The 15,577-nt window shown below is 44.8% G+C and overlaps 1 protein-coding gene across 1 annotated transcript in view; it reads left to right on the top strand.

The window, feature by feature from the left end:
* Window positions 1–15,577, top strand: part of SF3B3 (splicing factor 3b subunit 3) — a 55,336-nt gene that overhangs the window by 11,750 nt on the left and 28,009 nt on the right. Inside the window, exons 11-18 of the mRNA XM_060254488.1 lie at window positions 236–308; window positions 8,293–8,444; window positions 9,197–9,352; window positions 9,825–9,980; window positions 11,038–11,181; window positions 11,767–11,889; window positions 13,170–13,324; window positions 15,359–15,533. Coding sequence (XP_060110471.1) covers window positions 236–308; window positions 8,293–8,444; window positions 9,197–9,352; window positions 9,825–9,980; window positions 11,038–11,181; window positions 11,767–11,889; window positions 13,170–13,324; window positions 15,359–15,533 — 1,134 coding nt within the window. The remainder of the gene's footprint in view (window positions 1–235; window positions 309–8,292; window positions 8,445–9,196; window positions 9,353–9,824; window positions 9,981–11,037; window positions 11,182–11,766; window positions 11,890–13,169; window positions 13,325–15,358; window positions 15,534–15,577) is intronic.

The following is a 15,577-nucleotide window of genomic DNA, read 5'->3' as shown; positions in this document are numbered from 1 at the left end:
GTGCTTTGTAAACAGAAGGTTCAGTCCCTAGCATTCAGAGCATCTGGCAAGAGCAGCTGGAGTAAATACCTAGTTTGGTAAACCAGTGGTCTGATGGTACTAAACAAGTTCATAGTGGTGCTCAGGAATGGGGACTGCAGCTTCAATTTTCTCTTTTGCAGTGCCAGCCTTCATTTGCTGGAGAAAATGTCTAATCTCAGCATTAGATACAAAAAGAAATGTTCTGTCTTCCTAGGTATCTGAGATGGCCGTCTCAGAGCTGCCTGGTAACCCCAATGCTGTCTGGACAGTGAGGAGACATGTTGAAGGTAAGAACTCTTGTTATATATGATGCCAGGAAAACATTGTTCCAAGTTAATATACTCAAAATTCAGAGTTGGGACCCAGAATTCTGCTGGTGACTTCAAAGTCATTTTACTTCATTCAAACTGTTTGCAACCCAGTGTTGAGAGAATATCTTCTGTTCCGCCAGGTCAGTTTTCGGAGCTACTGCTGGCGTTAAGTTTAAAAATGCAAGCTTAAGTCCTGTCTTTGGGAGAAATTGGAAATGTTATGTGGAAATTACAAAGCAGGCCAACTACCATAGAGAGAAATCTGCAATGTTTGAGATTTGAGAAGCTGTATGCATCTCCGCTGTCTAGTATTTCTCACAGTATGTCAGCATCTGCTTCTGGCTGTATGTGGACTACAAGGAAGCATACGTTGTGTGGAAGAAACCCTGTTGCCTGTACTTTAGGTTTCTAGGGAACTGCTGGTGATGTGGTATATTCTGTTCAGGGCATATTTGGCAGTGTTGCCTTTGAAAGTCATAGGCATGATCATCCTTGGTTACTTTCATTGCATTATCACCAGCACCTACGTTAGGTCAATTCACAAAGCCCACCCAGCAGGAATCGCTCTGTGGGCAGCCCTTGGCTTGCTACCCACCTCGTTCCAACACTGAGTTCCTGAAATCAGTGCCAAGGCTGATGAATTTGTGAGCTGAGTTTCAGAGATTCCATGTTAAGGTAGACTGCAGGAATATGTGGTTTGGCCTGATAGTGGAAGAAGAGGTATTTAATGCATAGAGTTTTGCTGATAGCACAGTTGTTTGTCTGAATGCCTTCATGAGCAGCACACAGAGGTATAGTCTTCCAGAACCTGTTTAACTGCAGACAGGATTTTTATGTTGAGGGACCATGACTCAGTAGTAGAGCACCTGCTTTATCTATAGAAGGTGGCTGGTGATGGCTATTGAAAATAATCTAGGATAGCAGATGTTCAGCTGCAGCAAACCAGCATCTTCCTTTTCCAGTCTCCATTTGTAGATTCAGGATATTTTCAGCATTTCAGGTGTTGGTTTGGAAGAAGCTTTCCTGATACGGAAGAATGGTTTGATATATACTGCCTTGTTGATGGGCTGATAAATGCTGTAGATAATACCAATGTTAGGGGTTCCTTCTTCTGCATTTGCAGGAAGCAAAACCTATTCTGCACAAACTTCTTTCCCATGTGACAATAAAGTACTAAATGTGTTGCACGTAGACTTTTGCCTATCATAAATAAATGTGCAGGCAGGGTCAGTTCTCATATTACTGTATGATGGAGAAGAGAGACTCCATTAGGAGAGTTTTCTTTTGCTGTTGATGTTGGAATACATCTCATGACCATGCTTAATCACTGGTTGGCATGGCATATACCAACATTCATCATGTTGTAATACAGGGGTGGCCAACGGTAGCTCTCCAGATGTTTTTTGCTTACAACTCCCATCAGCCCCAGCCAGCATGAACAATGGCTGGGGCTGATGGGAGTTGTAGGCAAAAAAAAACATGTGGAGAGCTACCGTTGGCCACCCCTGTTGTAATGCATCAAAGCAGCATTAGCATGAAATTACAGATTTGTGCATTGGTAGTAATCATGTCTGTATGCCAGTTCTGAAATTCTGGATTTTCTTCTCCCATGTATATTCAGTAAAGCACTTCAAGGCAAATACTAACCTTGGCTGGTATGTGGTCCATTGTACTACCAATACCAAGCCTTCTTTTTTCTTCCACAGGTGGCTGGTGGTGGAGGTGCTGATCCCCTCCCACAGGTGTGTACCTACAGCTAGGGGCCTTTGCACAATGCAACAGGTTAACCAGGGAAGAGAGAGGCAAAACGCTCCTCTGTGTTCTTTGAAACAAATCCTATCAACCTTTCTCCACATCAGCAGGCACAAATATTTGTACCTTGTACTGCTATGACTTCAGGCCTCAGCCTTTCCCCTGAGGTTTTAAAATAAGAATAGCTTTTACCCTAACACTGCCCATACAGGGATACTTAGCAAGGTCTATATTTGAGTTTCACATACCCAGGCCTTTTTTTGTTAAGATATGCTTTGCCTTTTTTTTAAAACTAGCTTGAAACAAACTTCATCTCCACAGTCACCATAACCATTGAATGTAGGCCATCTCCTTAGCGATTGAATATAAATATCTATGCATGATGGTTCTTCTGTTAGCAGTCTGAGTCACATATAGGATAAGCCATTATATTTTAATGAGAAGTGCAGTTGTGTTCAGCTGTTTGTGTATGGGAATGAGAGTGGTCCACTTAGATTTGTTATAAATCCTGCTTCAGCAAGATGTCTGGGTTTTATTAATAGGGCTTGTTTGCCAGAGCTGCCACTCAAGTAGAAATAAACTTTGTGAAACAACTGTTTAGTGACATTACTTCAGCTTGCTGGGAAAGACCAGGGCTTTTATCTGCAAAAAACTGCGAGAAGGACAGGGAGCAGGTCTTCCTATGTAGTCCTCTGCTCCACCCCCCCCCCCTTTTTTTTGCTAATCTCTGTTGTTGGATTATGGGTGGAGGAGCTTTGGAGGACATGAGCAACAGCTGCCAGTGTTGGCTGTATTTCCCTCTGGGGTTGCTCCTGGCAGCAGGTGACCTTGTAGGGGCAGCCTAAAATGGAGTTGTCCCTTTTGGGTCATTTTTGAAAGTAGGAGCCAGAACAGGGTGCCTCTCCTTTCTACTTACATTATGTGAACTGGTTCTGCTTGTGCTGAGAGCTCAGAAACTGTTTGAATGCTAAAGATTGAACTTAGCCATGTCGGTCTAGAGTGAGAGGGATTTTGTTGTGATAGGGTGGGATCAGTTGGTCCCCCCCCCCCCCCCGAGTCAAGTGAGAATTCAGTTGGGGAAGTCCTCATCCCTACCCAAGTGGCTGGTCAGTCCTGGGAGAGGAAGGTGTGTGCACACATGGTGGGTGATTATGGTATGTTTGCGTGTGGTGTTCTTTCTCCCTTATGCTCACATTTCATGTAAATGAGCATTTCCATAGGGGGTTTATGTGGTATACTTCTGGGACTGTCTGGCATAAAGAGTGTTTTGGTGGCAGGAGAAGGAACTAGCTGCAGTAGGAGTAGCATGAGGAGGCATCTTCAGATGAATCTGGGTGCAGAGTTGGGGCTTATGAACTGTAGTTGAAAGCCCCTACTGTATAGCCTAGAAGGGGCAGAAAAGTAATACGTTATATAGATATTGAAGAAAGGGGATCTGTGAAGTTAAGACTAAAAAAGTCACAATTTCTACTGGAGACGTGTGCTTTATTGCAAAGGCTAACAGCGGGGTAGGCATTCATTCCCTATGCATTTGTAGAGGGTGGGGGGCAGGATCATAAAAATATAATCAGCAGCAACAATTTCTGAAGTAATTATTGGAAACTTAAGTCAAGAAGGAAACATGCCTTTTAGGTCTACTTGCTACTGCATTAGTTTCTAAATGAGGCACTCTGTATGCAAAAGCCTCCCGGTTCTTGTTGCAGTGATCAGAACAGGCAGTTCCTACCGACTGTCTGCAGTTGGAGAGTCCTTTCCTAGCTGTTACCTCGCACAACTGTTGATAGTGCTGTTGTCAGCTTTAGTGAACGGGAGGAAGGGAAGAAAGTGGATGTGCAGGCTGCTTGAAGGGCACATCATCTGTATGCACTGTGATCTGCATAGCACATGGGTTTAGGCCAACCATACATTCAGGTGGCAGATGTCTTGCAGGGCTTGGTGGCTTGCTGCATGTGGATTACTTAACAGTTGCTCTCGGGGATGGGGTGGAGAGAGCAGGGTGCTCCCTTTTTAAGGTACGAGCATCAGCATTCTGCTTCAGTATGTTTTGACTTCTCATTTTTTGGTAGTGTTATCCAGTTTTGTCTTCCTTTCTGTCTAAGAGCATGGTGTAGTGATTAAGAGTGGCAGACTGTAATCTAGACAACCAGATTTGAGTCCCTACTCCTCCACATGAAGCCTGCTGGACCAGGCACAGTTCTCACAGAACTCTTCTCAGCCCTGTCTACCTCACAAGGTGCCTGTTGTGGGGAGGGGAAGGGAAGGCAATTGTAAGCCGCTTTGAGACTCCATAAGGTGGAGAAAAATAGAGTATAGAAACCAGTTCTTCCTCATAGCCTGGCAGCTGCCTTCTTTCATTTTGCTGTTGGGTGTTGTCTTTAGTAGCAGAGATCTCTCTTGAAATGTTCGTTCATTCATAGGCTAACACACGATTCTCAGCAGCCAAACTGCTACTGCAGATGCCTCCAGCATGACATGAGAGAGAAAAAACTGACATGGAGGTGAGCACCCTTAAATATTTACCTAGTGGTGCTGTTTGGGATTTAAGTTGGGTTTGTTTGCTGACATCAGTCACTTCCTACCTGCCCCATTTCCCTTCCCATTTCTGTTGCTGTCCACAGAGTGATTGCTGTTTTGGGCCCCATTGCCTCACTAAAAATATTATAAAGTCTTCAGCCAAGTATATAATAATACGTTAATCAGACTGGTAAAGCATACATTAAATGCAGCATTCACCCAAGAATGCAGTGATGATAGATGGGTAGCTGAAATCAGTTTTGAGACTGATTTTCTTCAGGAAAACTCCCAGGTTGTTTGTAGTGTCTTGTATATGTATTAAGAGACCTTGGGTCATCCCAGCAAGAGTTTTATAGTTCTGTGTGTGTCCAGTTGCATTAATAATAAGATAGTATTTGAATTCTTACAAAGATGAGGCAGCTATTTTCAGCTACTCAGTCTCACATTCGCTTCATAAAGGGAGCAAGAAACATTGAAGTTCATGACTTTATATATTTTTGTATGCCGATGCTCGCTGTGAACACCCCGTCTCCAGAATAAATGCTTGATGCAAAATCTAGAGCCAGATCTGCATCTGGCTATTGTCAGGAGAGCAGAGGATCCAGTACTGTAGGGAGGGGTGATGATTTGTGATCCTGCGACCCCTGTGTGTGCTGTTAAATGCCAAGGGGAATGTCTTGGTGTAGCAGGATGATAAGGGTACATATCTGCCCTGTAAGAATCTGGCTTGCTAATTTGAACATCTGGGATTACATTTTAGAATTTTAATGGCAGTCTTGTTGCAGGCAGCGGTGGCAGCAAGAAAATGTATGATTTAGTCAAATCCTGAAAGGGAATTCCTGTTACAGTAGCCAGTGTTGACATCCTCACAGTTGTGCTTCTTTCCAACAGACAGCTTGATGTATGGCTTTGAAGGTGCCATGTGAAGCCTTTGTTTCTTATCTAGCATGCTGCTTCAAGCAGAGGATGAAGACCAAAAAAGCTCAGAGTGAGCAGCGGCTTGGCAGTCTACTGTTGGCTATTCCAGTTTCTTGAAATTGTTTTTCTTGAGTGTTTGGGATAGGATGGTCCACAGGTGCATGATATTGGCAGAGTGTCTCTGCGTTTCTTGTTTGGGCTGATACTTGTTCTGCCTGGATTGTGGCTGCTTTGAAAGAGGATATCTCCAGCAGCAGAATACAAGTGTTCTGCCTGATACTTCTTTGGGGCCAGACCTTCTCCTAGACTTACCCAGGTTGCAGCACATGGCCATGACCCAGCCTCAACCTTCAGGCTGCCAACAGCATTTGTGGCCATCCTAATGGCAAGAGGGCTGACATGGCCAGGCAGTGCGTGTTTCCTATACAGCACTGAGGGGCCCCTTCAAGGAGCTGCCAGCTGCAGCTGGACCAGACTGGCTAAGCTATCAAGCAGATGGGAAACCTGTGTAGGGAGGTCAGGGAAGACTATAGGGCATGTTCAGGAGTAAGCCTGTGCTATATAAGGGGCTGCCCAGCAGGCCAGGGAGGAGACTCCAGGTCTCCTCCAGGCTGCAGACCTAGGAAGAGACCAGGAGGATGAGGGGGAGGAAGAAGGTGCAGCTTAACCTCCTTCCCTCTCTGCAGTTGAACCCTTTGCTGCCTCTGGGGTCTTGACTAGAACTGACCCCCCTGGATCCCCAAAGTACTCTAGAGCAGGGGTGGCCAATGGTAGCTCTCCAGATGTTTTTTTGCCTACAACTCCCATCAGCCCCAGCCAGCATGACCAATGGCTGGGGTTGATGGGAGTTGTAGGCAAAAAAATCTGGAGAGCTACCATTGGCCACCCCTGCTCTAGAGGGGTTGGGTTTCCGGTCTTTGTTATTTCAGGCTACTGATAGTGCTATTGAGGGATAGATGTGCTTTTGAGTACAAGAGGCACCACTTTCCATCATCTGGCTCAATTTCTGGGTTGTCAGTCAAATCAGTTTCTAGACTGTATGGATATATGGAGTAAAGGGGAGCTTGAATTCCTTAATCTTTCATCTTACTCCACTTCTCATGTCAATAATTCCCCCTAATAAATCTCTTATTCCTTATGGACCTATTCATTGTGGGGGGGGGGCGGGAAATAAACATTCATCATCCTAAATTCATGAGCTGAATTATGGTACCTTGAATTAATACTAGTTTTCAGTAATTTTAAGTGCTTTTTTAGTCCAGTGGCACCTTTAAGACCACCAGAAGTTTGTTCAGTTTCATATACGGTACATAGTTAATTTTTGTCTGCAGTTGGGTTTTTGCTTCACAGCAAGTGAGAAAAATGAATTCTGCTTTTGAGAAAGGCAGAACCTTTTGCTTTGTTACTTCAGGGCCTCCCTTTTCTCTCATCTGCAGCATCCATTGAACTAGAAAGGGAAACTAATATGTCGTTGTGGATAGACTCTGTTTCACTCCAGTTGTATCCTATTCTGAATGTTCTGGGATGCTAGTCTAAATGGGATCACTGCATAAATTGAGACAAGACCCTATTGCCTCGTACAACATGTCTTCCTTCCACATGTCTTGATTTATCATCTTGTGCCACTTGCTGTTACTCAGCAGCATGATCTTGTTACTTGCAGAAAGTCTGGCATGAATGTCAATTCAGATGTGGTCCTTTCTCACAGAAAGCATGTCCTATCAGTAACGTTATTAGTATTATTTATTATATTTATGAATTGCCCAATCTCTGCCATAGGGAGGGCTCTGGGCAATGTACAAAGTCCATAAAACGACAAGAAGATAAAGCCAATTAAAACATTCACAGAATTTACAGTAATCAGGTGGTGAATAAAAATCCCAATTGCCAGCTATTTCATGGCCAGGGGGAAGAGGGCACTATAAATGACTGGCAGAGGAGGGTGCCAGCCAAGATGGAAACTGTCGCTGTCCTCCACCAAAGCCTGATAGAACATCTCTGCCTTGCAAGTCCTATGTAATTGCATCAGATCCTGCAGGGCCCTGATGGTGTTTGGCAGAAAGTTCCACCAGGTTGGGGCCTGACTATTGGCCCATTTACTGCAGTGCCTCTCCATCCAGCCACAGTGTTTATCCAGCCCACCGTGGCATCCTGCTTTCCTGTTGCAGGCACCCTTCTTGCATTTTTGGGCAGTTGATCAGAGCAATATTTGCCCTAGCTGTAGGGCTCTTCAGCCTTGCCACAATCTCCATATAACGGGTCAGTAGTGCCTGGAGGGGAGAGCAGGAGCCGTGGCAGAACCAGGGGGACTTGGAGGGGGGGAAAGGCAAGTTGACAATATCCATCAATATTCACTAGAATACTAATCAATTTCTTATTGCTTGATGGGCTGGACAGAGCCACAAGTCATGCAGGCAGCCTAGGGGACTGGGGCAGGGGCAGGGGAGTCTGTGAGTCTGGCTTAGAGCTGGAATATCACCTGTTCCCCCCAGCACAGGGATTAGTATGAGCTATCCTGTTTTTGGTGTTGGCCTTACCACACAGTTGCCAAACACTGACTTCAACCTGCTTGATTTTTTTGTATGTAGAGATACATTCTGGAATCCAGCTTGAATCTGTGTTATAAACTTTTGTGTAGGGGGGGGGTGTTCATAGGATAAAGCATGTATTGCAACATTTGAAGAATGTTTGGCCATATTTGCTTAACACACCCTTTTTCTTGAGCCCTTAATATTGATAGTTGTACTCTTTTCTCCCCCCTTTCTCATCCAATTAGATGAGTTTGATGCCTATATCATCGTGTCCTTCGTCAATGCTACCCTGGTACTATCTATTGGAGAAACTGTAGAGGAAGTGACAGACTCTGGGTTCCTGGGAACCACACCCACCTTGTCCTGCTCATTGTTGGGGGATGATGCTTTGGTGCAAGTAAGGATTGTATCCCTTCGTAGATTCTCCTCCCCCCCCCCCCCCCCCATTTCATTGCCTGCCTTCCAGGACCTTTCCAATACTTCAGTTCATAAAATGAAAATGTGTTAACTTCTGAAGTGTCATATGGTTTGGCTGTGGTGATGTCATTTTTACCCTGACTGAATAATTTCTTTTACTCGATATCCCTTGCCTCATTCTGGTTTTTAAGGACACCATGTGCATAACACTGTAAGAATAGTGATCTGCAAGTAGACTGGTGGGAAAAGTTATACGATCACATGTGACCATGGGGTGGACAGATTGTGGAGGTAAAGGTTTGATCAGCAAAACCAGCCAAGACCCCAGGGCCAGCAAAGGCTTTTTGCAGATGTAGCAAAGACATAAAGTTGGTACCTAGGATGAAGCGTGGGTGACTTCTGATGTCCCTTTGAAAGTGAGATTTCCTTGGGTGTTTTGGTTTGGTTTTTTGTCCTCTTTGTACGCAGTCCCACATAGGTAACTTTTGCTGAGCTACTCTTGGAACCATCTAGGACTTTAACCAGAGAGTTGGTGCTAATCCCTGCCCTTGGAGGCTGTGTGAGCTTCTTCCCACGAAGCTCTCTCCTAACTATTTAGAGGGAATGTGCAGTTGGCCAGTGTATCCCATATGCAGCCCAGTAACTTTTATTTGCATTATTTGCATTGTTGATATAATAATTAGAAGGTGGCCAAGGGATTGACTTAATGGGTCCCTGTTTTTTTTCATTCAGGTTTATCCTGATGGCATCCGGCATATCAGAGCAGATAAAAGAGTTAACGAGTGGAAAACGCCAGGCAAGAAAACTATTGTCAAGTGTGCCGTGAACCAGAGACAAGTGGTGATAGCGTTGACAGGAGGAGAGCTCGTCTACTTTGAGATGGACCCAGTACGTGATCTAATACTGTCTGGAGATGTGATCTGGCCTCTACAGTGGCAAGCAGAAATGCTGTTGCAGTGCGTTTGGCAAAAAGTAGTTCTTGAAATGTATTTTGAGCAGAAGCTTCATGTTTCCTTTTGAATTGTGAACAGTGATATCCAGGTCTATAAAGAATTCTCTTTAAAAAAGTGAAATAACCCAAAAACTCTGTTGGAGAAAGCAGCCTAAAATTGCTGTGCTTAAAAAAAGAAAGAAAAAAATTAGTTCATCTGCTGGTAATAGGGATGTATCCAAGGAAACTCGTACTAAGCTTACTGATGGTTTCTAGGGTGCCCCAAGACGCTTGTTTCTTCTCCCAACTGGAGGAATAGATGACCTCAGTATTAGTTTTCAGTACCTCATAATTAATGCATAGGTCTATCTTGAAATAATGGGCACTGCTTGCAATTGATGTGTCAAAATGTGCACTTTTCCTCACCAGTCAGGGCAGCTGAATGAATACACGGAAAGGAAGGAGATGTCTGCGGATGTGGTGTGTATGAGCTTGGCCAATGTTCCCCCAGGAGAGCAGCGCTCCCGTTTCCTCGCTGTTGGATTGGTGGACAACACAGTCCGTATCATTTCACTTGACCCCTCGGTAAGTGCCTATTCAAACTGACTTTTGTGTGCATATACCTTGTTCTTTGCCCATAGTGAAATTTAGTTATGGAGTGACGGGAAGTTCCGGGATGGTGTCTTCTTCCAGATAATAATAATAAATTTTATTTGTATCCTGCCCTCCCTGCCTAGGCGGCTCAGGGCAGCTGACAACATTTTATGCATACAATAATAAGTAAAAACTTTAAGTTTAACAATAAAACTTGAAACATTATAAAAACCAGTTAATATATTTAAAAATTCATAGTTTAAGTTAATCTGGCAGCGATGGTGGCATTCTGATTCTGATTCTGCCAGTTTAGATAATTCCATGCTAATATAGGTCCTTAAAACAGGACCGTGCTGGCGGGTCCTTAATTCACAACGATTCAGCAGTTGGTATATGCTCGTTTGAAGAGGACCGTCTTGCAGGCCCTGCGGAACTGATCAAGGTTCCGCAGGGCCCGTACCTCCTCCGGAAGCTGATTCCATAGGGCAGGGGCCGCAACTGAAAAGGTCCATGCTCTGGTATTGTGGAGCTTGACCTCTCTCGGCCCAGGGATAGTCATTTTATTTTTTCCGACTGACCTCAGTGCTCTCTGGGGTTCATATGGGTAGAGACGGTCCCTCAGGTAGGCTGGTCCTCGGCCATACAAGGCTTTAAAGGGAGAGATGACGGAAAGGGAGCGACTTCTGGGATCTGTGAAATGCACTGATTTTATAAACATGTTAATAGCATATTGGAAGCCAGAATGCTACTAAAACAGATAGCAAAACTGCAAATACCTCAAATTTCCAAAGAGCATATAGCCCCCTGCAGCCCTCCCAAGCTGCTTAAGTTCAGGCTCATTTAGTGTCTCAGGCATGAGCTTCCAGCTTCCCTCTCTTCCCAGATACTGGCTGTGAATGCCCAAGAAATTTTTTATTCACACAACAGAAATGTTCACACATACAGTTCCTTTCCCATAGTCTCAAGTGGAACAAATGCATCCCGAGAACCTGGGTCTTTCCATCTGTCTTGCTCAGGGTGTTGCACTGACATCTTCTTTCTTGCACAGGACTGCCTGCAGCCTTTGAGTATGCAAGCCCTTCCTGCCCAGCCAGAATCACTGTGTATTGTTGAGATGGGTGGAGCTGAGAAGCAGGATGAACTGGGGGAGAGAGGGTCCATTGGCTTCTTGTACCTGAACATTGGCTTGCAGGTAAGGAGTTGGTTGCCTCATTCTCTTGGGAAATCACTTTTGCTTAAAAGGAAAGAATGGTTGCTAAGTATTTACTACAGGGGGCAGCACTGGAGTCTTTGACTCTCTCTCTTCTCCCCCCCCCCCAAGAAAACCTTTAGAAGCTCTTATTCCATGTATATACACCCAGATGAAAATCTAGCCTTTTCTCCATTTGCTTTCTTCTGTCTCTCCCTGCCCATCCCTGTTGTTACCTTGAATTCTTAGGGGAAGGAAGGGGCATAAGTTCCTTTTACTTTAAAGTGGTCTCAAATCCCACAACAGGCAGGGTGTGTTGTTCTTTCCTTTAGCAGATCAGGGATGTTTACAATGAGGGTTTGAAGTGTGCACTCTAGATGTCTCATAGCCTAGATTTAAATAGTTCCATGCCTGCTTTCTTAGAACAAAGCACACCTTATATATATTTCTTGATGCTGGAATAGAAGCTGGAAAGGATCCAGTACTGAAATTGGGAGGTGCTGAGCTATTGTAAAGTACAATCATGAATTCACATGGCCCATCTTCCTTCTCTCCCTCGGATGCTGCTTCTCTGCCTTCCTAATCCAGAATGGTGTACTTCTGCGAACTGTCCTTGATCCAGTCACTGGAGATCTTTCTGACACAAGAACCAGGTATCTTGGCTCTCGCCCTGTGAAACTCTTCCGGGTCCGCATGCAAGGACAAGAAGCGGTAAGTAAGGAGCTAGAAAATGGGGCAGGTATGGAGTTTGGTTTCGTGGCCAGGTGAAGATAGTAGGGAAGGGGAGGAGGACAAGCTAATCATTTGAAGACAAGGGTTTTACAGATGCCTGTGTCAGCCTGATGGTGAACTTGGATATATTTGCTTACCATTTAAGTATTTTATTTGCTTTTTGGGCATACAGAAAAAATATGCAAATTGTGGGTAGTGAAGGCTTGTAATGAGGCAGATAGGGGAGAAGAGACAAGTCTCTCTGCCTGCTTCTGGGTACTATTAATGTGCAAGAAGGGGGTGGGGGAGGAAGCTCCTCCTCTGTCTCAGTTGGTGTATAGAGGTGGTCCGGAATGTAAGTGCAGCTGATTGCAGCGTGCTGAGTTAAAAGCACTATGGTTGAGTCACAGTTGCAGAGGAGCCGTTTAATTCTGAAACTGCCATGGAGGTAGCTACTTGGGCATGTGTAGCAGATTTAGTGTGTGTGTATATGCAGTTTTTGCAAAACTCTTTGTCCACTTTGTCTGTGCAAGTCCTATGTCCCTGGTTTCCTTGCATTTTATACTGTGTCTCTAAGCTCTCAGTATTTTGTCTCTATTCTGTGACCTTAACAAATTCTGGGATTTTTGTCCATCATACAGCTTGAGATTTACTAATTTTCTTGCACATTCAAAGCGCTCCAGATAGGTTATCCCAACAATCATTACATCAGCCTTTTAAGAAGTCTGATCCCCATAGTGGGTAGGATTGTGGCTGAGCATCATTGCGTTCATAGCAGAGGTCAAAGATGATCTAGGGATATCCCAGCTTTTAATGCCTGCATGACACTAATGTGATCCATGTCCTTGAGCAAGCAGAATAAATCCAGCAAAGTTGGTTCCAAAAAGATGACGGAAGCAAGGAACGTGGCCAATCTGGCAGACTTTTCCCCTTCTGCCCTAGTTGGCAATGGATGAGTTTGCTGACTTCATAGTGTCAGTTCAAGTTTTCAGTCTGGCAACAAGTAGGAGGGCATGTCCTTGGAAAACTGGTTGGAATGGATTGCATGATGGTCATCCAGAAACTTATGTGTTGCTTTTGGTTCCTGCTGTCCTTGATTTTGGAGATGTGTTAGTGGACTGCCAAGATCATACAGAGTTTTTGCTTTTGGGTTGTGCTGGACTGCCTGAGGCAGTGTGCTTTGGGAAGGGCTCTTTCTTACTTAACAAGTGACCACAGTGTTTGAGTGAGATGGCTTGCCCCTTGTTTCCAACTGAATTTGCTCTGTCCTCCCGCTGCAGGTGCTGGCCATGTCCAGTCGGTCATGGCTGAGTTATTCCTATCAGTCCCGCTTCCACTTAACCCCTCTCTCGTATGAGACGTTGGAGTTTGCTTCTGGCTTTGCCTCTGAGCAGTGCCCAGAGGGCATTGTCGCCATCTCCACAAACACACTGAGGTATGTATTGGTGGAAAATGGCAAGGGAGGGCAGGGCAGGGCAATGGAAAGAGTAACTGGGACCAGCATAAACTAGCATCTGTCCCCATCTCCTGTTCAAGCAGAGTACTCAGGATCAGAATCCTCTATAGTGTGCAGCTGGCTTAATCTGTGGCCTCCTTTGCAGAGAATTATACATGCAGCTGTTGCCACAAACCTAGAGCTGCCCTGGTGTGGCACAGAGGGTGCACCTAGTCACTTGCAGGGAACTCTTTACTTGATGGCCAGCCATAGTTGGTGAAGGCTTAAATGCCTTCTCTGTTTTGCCTGTATAGGGATAAAGTGTTTCTGCAACAACACCCATAATTTCCCAGCCCCTCACCTCAGTGAGCTGGTTTTGTTTAGAGTGCAGTGGGCAGTGTTTTTAAATGTCATGTGGGGGCTGCTTGGCACCTGCAGGTATCAACAAGACCTTGTAAAGTGAACACATGCCTGTAGAATGCCAAGCATTAGGGAATGGGCTTGTGCACTCAGTTGTGAGAGGGGGGCAGAGTCCTGTTATGTGGTAGAATAAGTCCTGGATCACATTGACTTCCATTTACTTGGTAGAGAGCAATGAGCAAAATTGCTTATCGCCAAGTTGACTGCCTGTCAGGGAGATTGTATTGGTTGCTGAGAGTGGGGGATGCTATAACTGGTTAATGGAAACGGTCCCTTTCCACTTCAGGTCTGGTGCCTCAAGTGAGCAGTTTGGATGGGGTTTCTCAGATAAAACTCTCTTTTCTGAGCTCCTAGAGTGAACTCCAAAGACCTTTATAGGTCTTTATGGGTATTCAGAGTGAACTCCAAAGGCCTTTATAGGTCTTTATGAGTATTCAGAGTGAACTCCACAGGCCTTTATGGGTATTCAGAGCCCACTTGGATGGGGCCTACCCATTCAACGGCACTTAAGAACTATAAAAGCCTTCAGAGCTCACTGAGGACAGGACTGAGCACCCGAACCTGATGGACCACGAACAAGGAGTTTGTTGGAGGTTCATGGTTCGGGGTTTGTGAAAACCCCCAACAATGAACCTCCATTTTCCTGGCTTGTGCCCATCCCTAGTCCTGGCTTATCTCTCCTCTCCAGTTTTGTTCAGAACTGTAAACTGTCTGCTATTTTATATGCGTGCCATTGAGAGTGGTGTGACTTTATTATTCTGGTTGGCTCACAAGGAGATCATTCTCCTCCATTTTTTTAATGTTAATGACTCCCCAAACTGAAATTGTGGTTTTGGATAAGTGCCCGAGAATACATGACTGATTAATTAATGGTCTTTTAATAGGACAGGTTAAGGTATAAGTGTCTCTTGGAATCCCTCTCAGCCAGCATTCTTCTGCTCAGTTGCTTTTACTTGCAGTAAATGTTTCTAAACAGCCTATATTCAGTTTGTTTCAGACCCAAAAGACAGTAGGAAGCATTTATTGGGTCCAGCAGTCAGTATCTTTGTGAGGAAGACTCTGGCATAAATATTGAATGGAGTGGAGGTCAGGAGGAGGTGGTGGTGTGGGGGGGAAGTATCAAGATGTCAGAGATTTACGTGATCAGTTCCCAAGAACCATATTAGCCCTGCCTTCAGGTACTCCAGTGGTTGTTCTGAAGAGGAGGGTGGAAGGTAGGGGAATCTCCCTTCATTTGCAGCCAGAATCCACTGCAAGACTGCCTTCAAAAGAAACTTTTTGTAGGCTATTTGTGGATGGTCACTAGGGAGCTTTTTTAGGAAGATGCTCAAAATGTATATTTCCTAGCAATGTCATTGGCTTATGTTAGCAGCAGATACCTTAAAATCTCTTAAGTCACTTTTTAAACTCTTCCCTTGTAGAGCTGAGCAGTCCCATTTAGGGATGGCACCCTCTCCCCGGAAGAGTCTTGTATGTCTGTATTTAGTGTGCTTTTTATGCAATATGGTTTGTATAGTGTTTGTACATTACAACTAGTTTGCATTGAACAATGGCTGGAAGTAGCGATTGTGTAAGTCCCTTTGCTAACTTCTGACCTTGTTTTTGATCTCATAGAATTTTGGCATTGGAGAAGCTTGGAGCCGTCTTCAACCAGGTGGCCTTCCCCTTGCAGTACACGCCCAGGAAGTTCGTCATTCACCCTGAGAGCAACAACTTAATCATCATTGAGACTGACCACAATGCCTATACCGAGGCCACAAAAGCCCAGCGGAAACAGCAGATGGCTGAGGTAATGGGGATGCTCCTGTGCACCAGCAAAGAGTAGGGAGCTCC

Source organism: Heteronotia binoei, chromosome 14 (assembly GCF_032191835.1).
Source record: "Heteronotia binoei isolate CCM8104 ecotype False Entrance Well chromosome 14, APGP_CSIRO_Hbin_v1, whole genome shotgun sequence".
NCBI classification, from domain to species: domain Eukaryota; kingdom Metazoa; phylum Chordata; class Lepidosauria; order Squamata; family Gekkonidae; genus Heteronotia; species Heteronotia binoei.
Note: the sequence above shows the minus strand (reverse complement) of the source record. Positions and strands in the feature narration are given on the sequence as shown.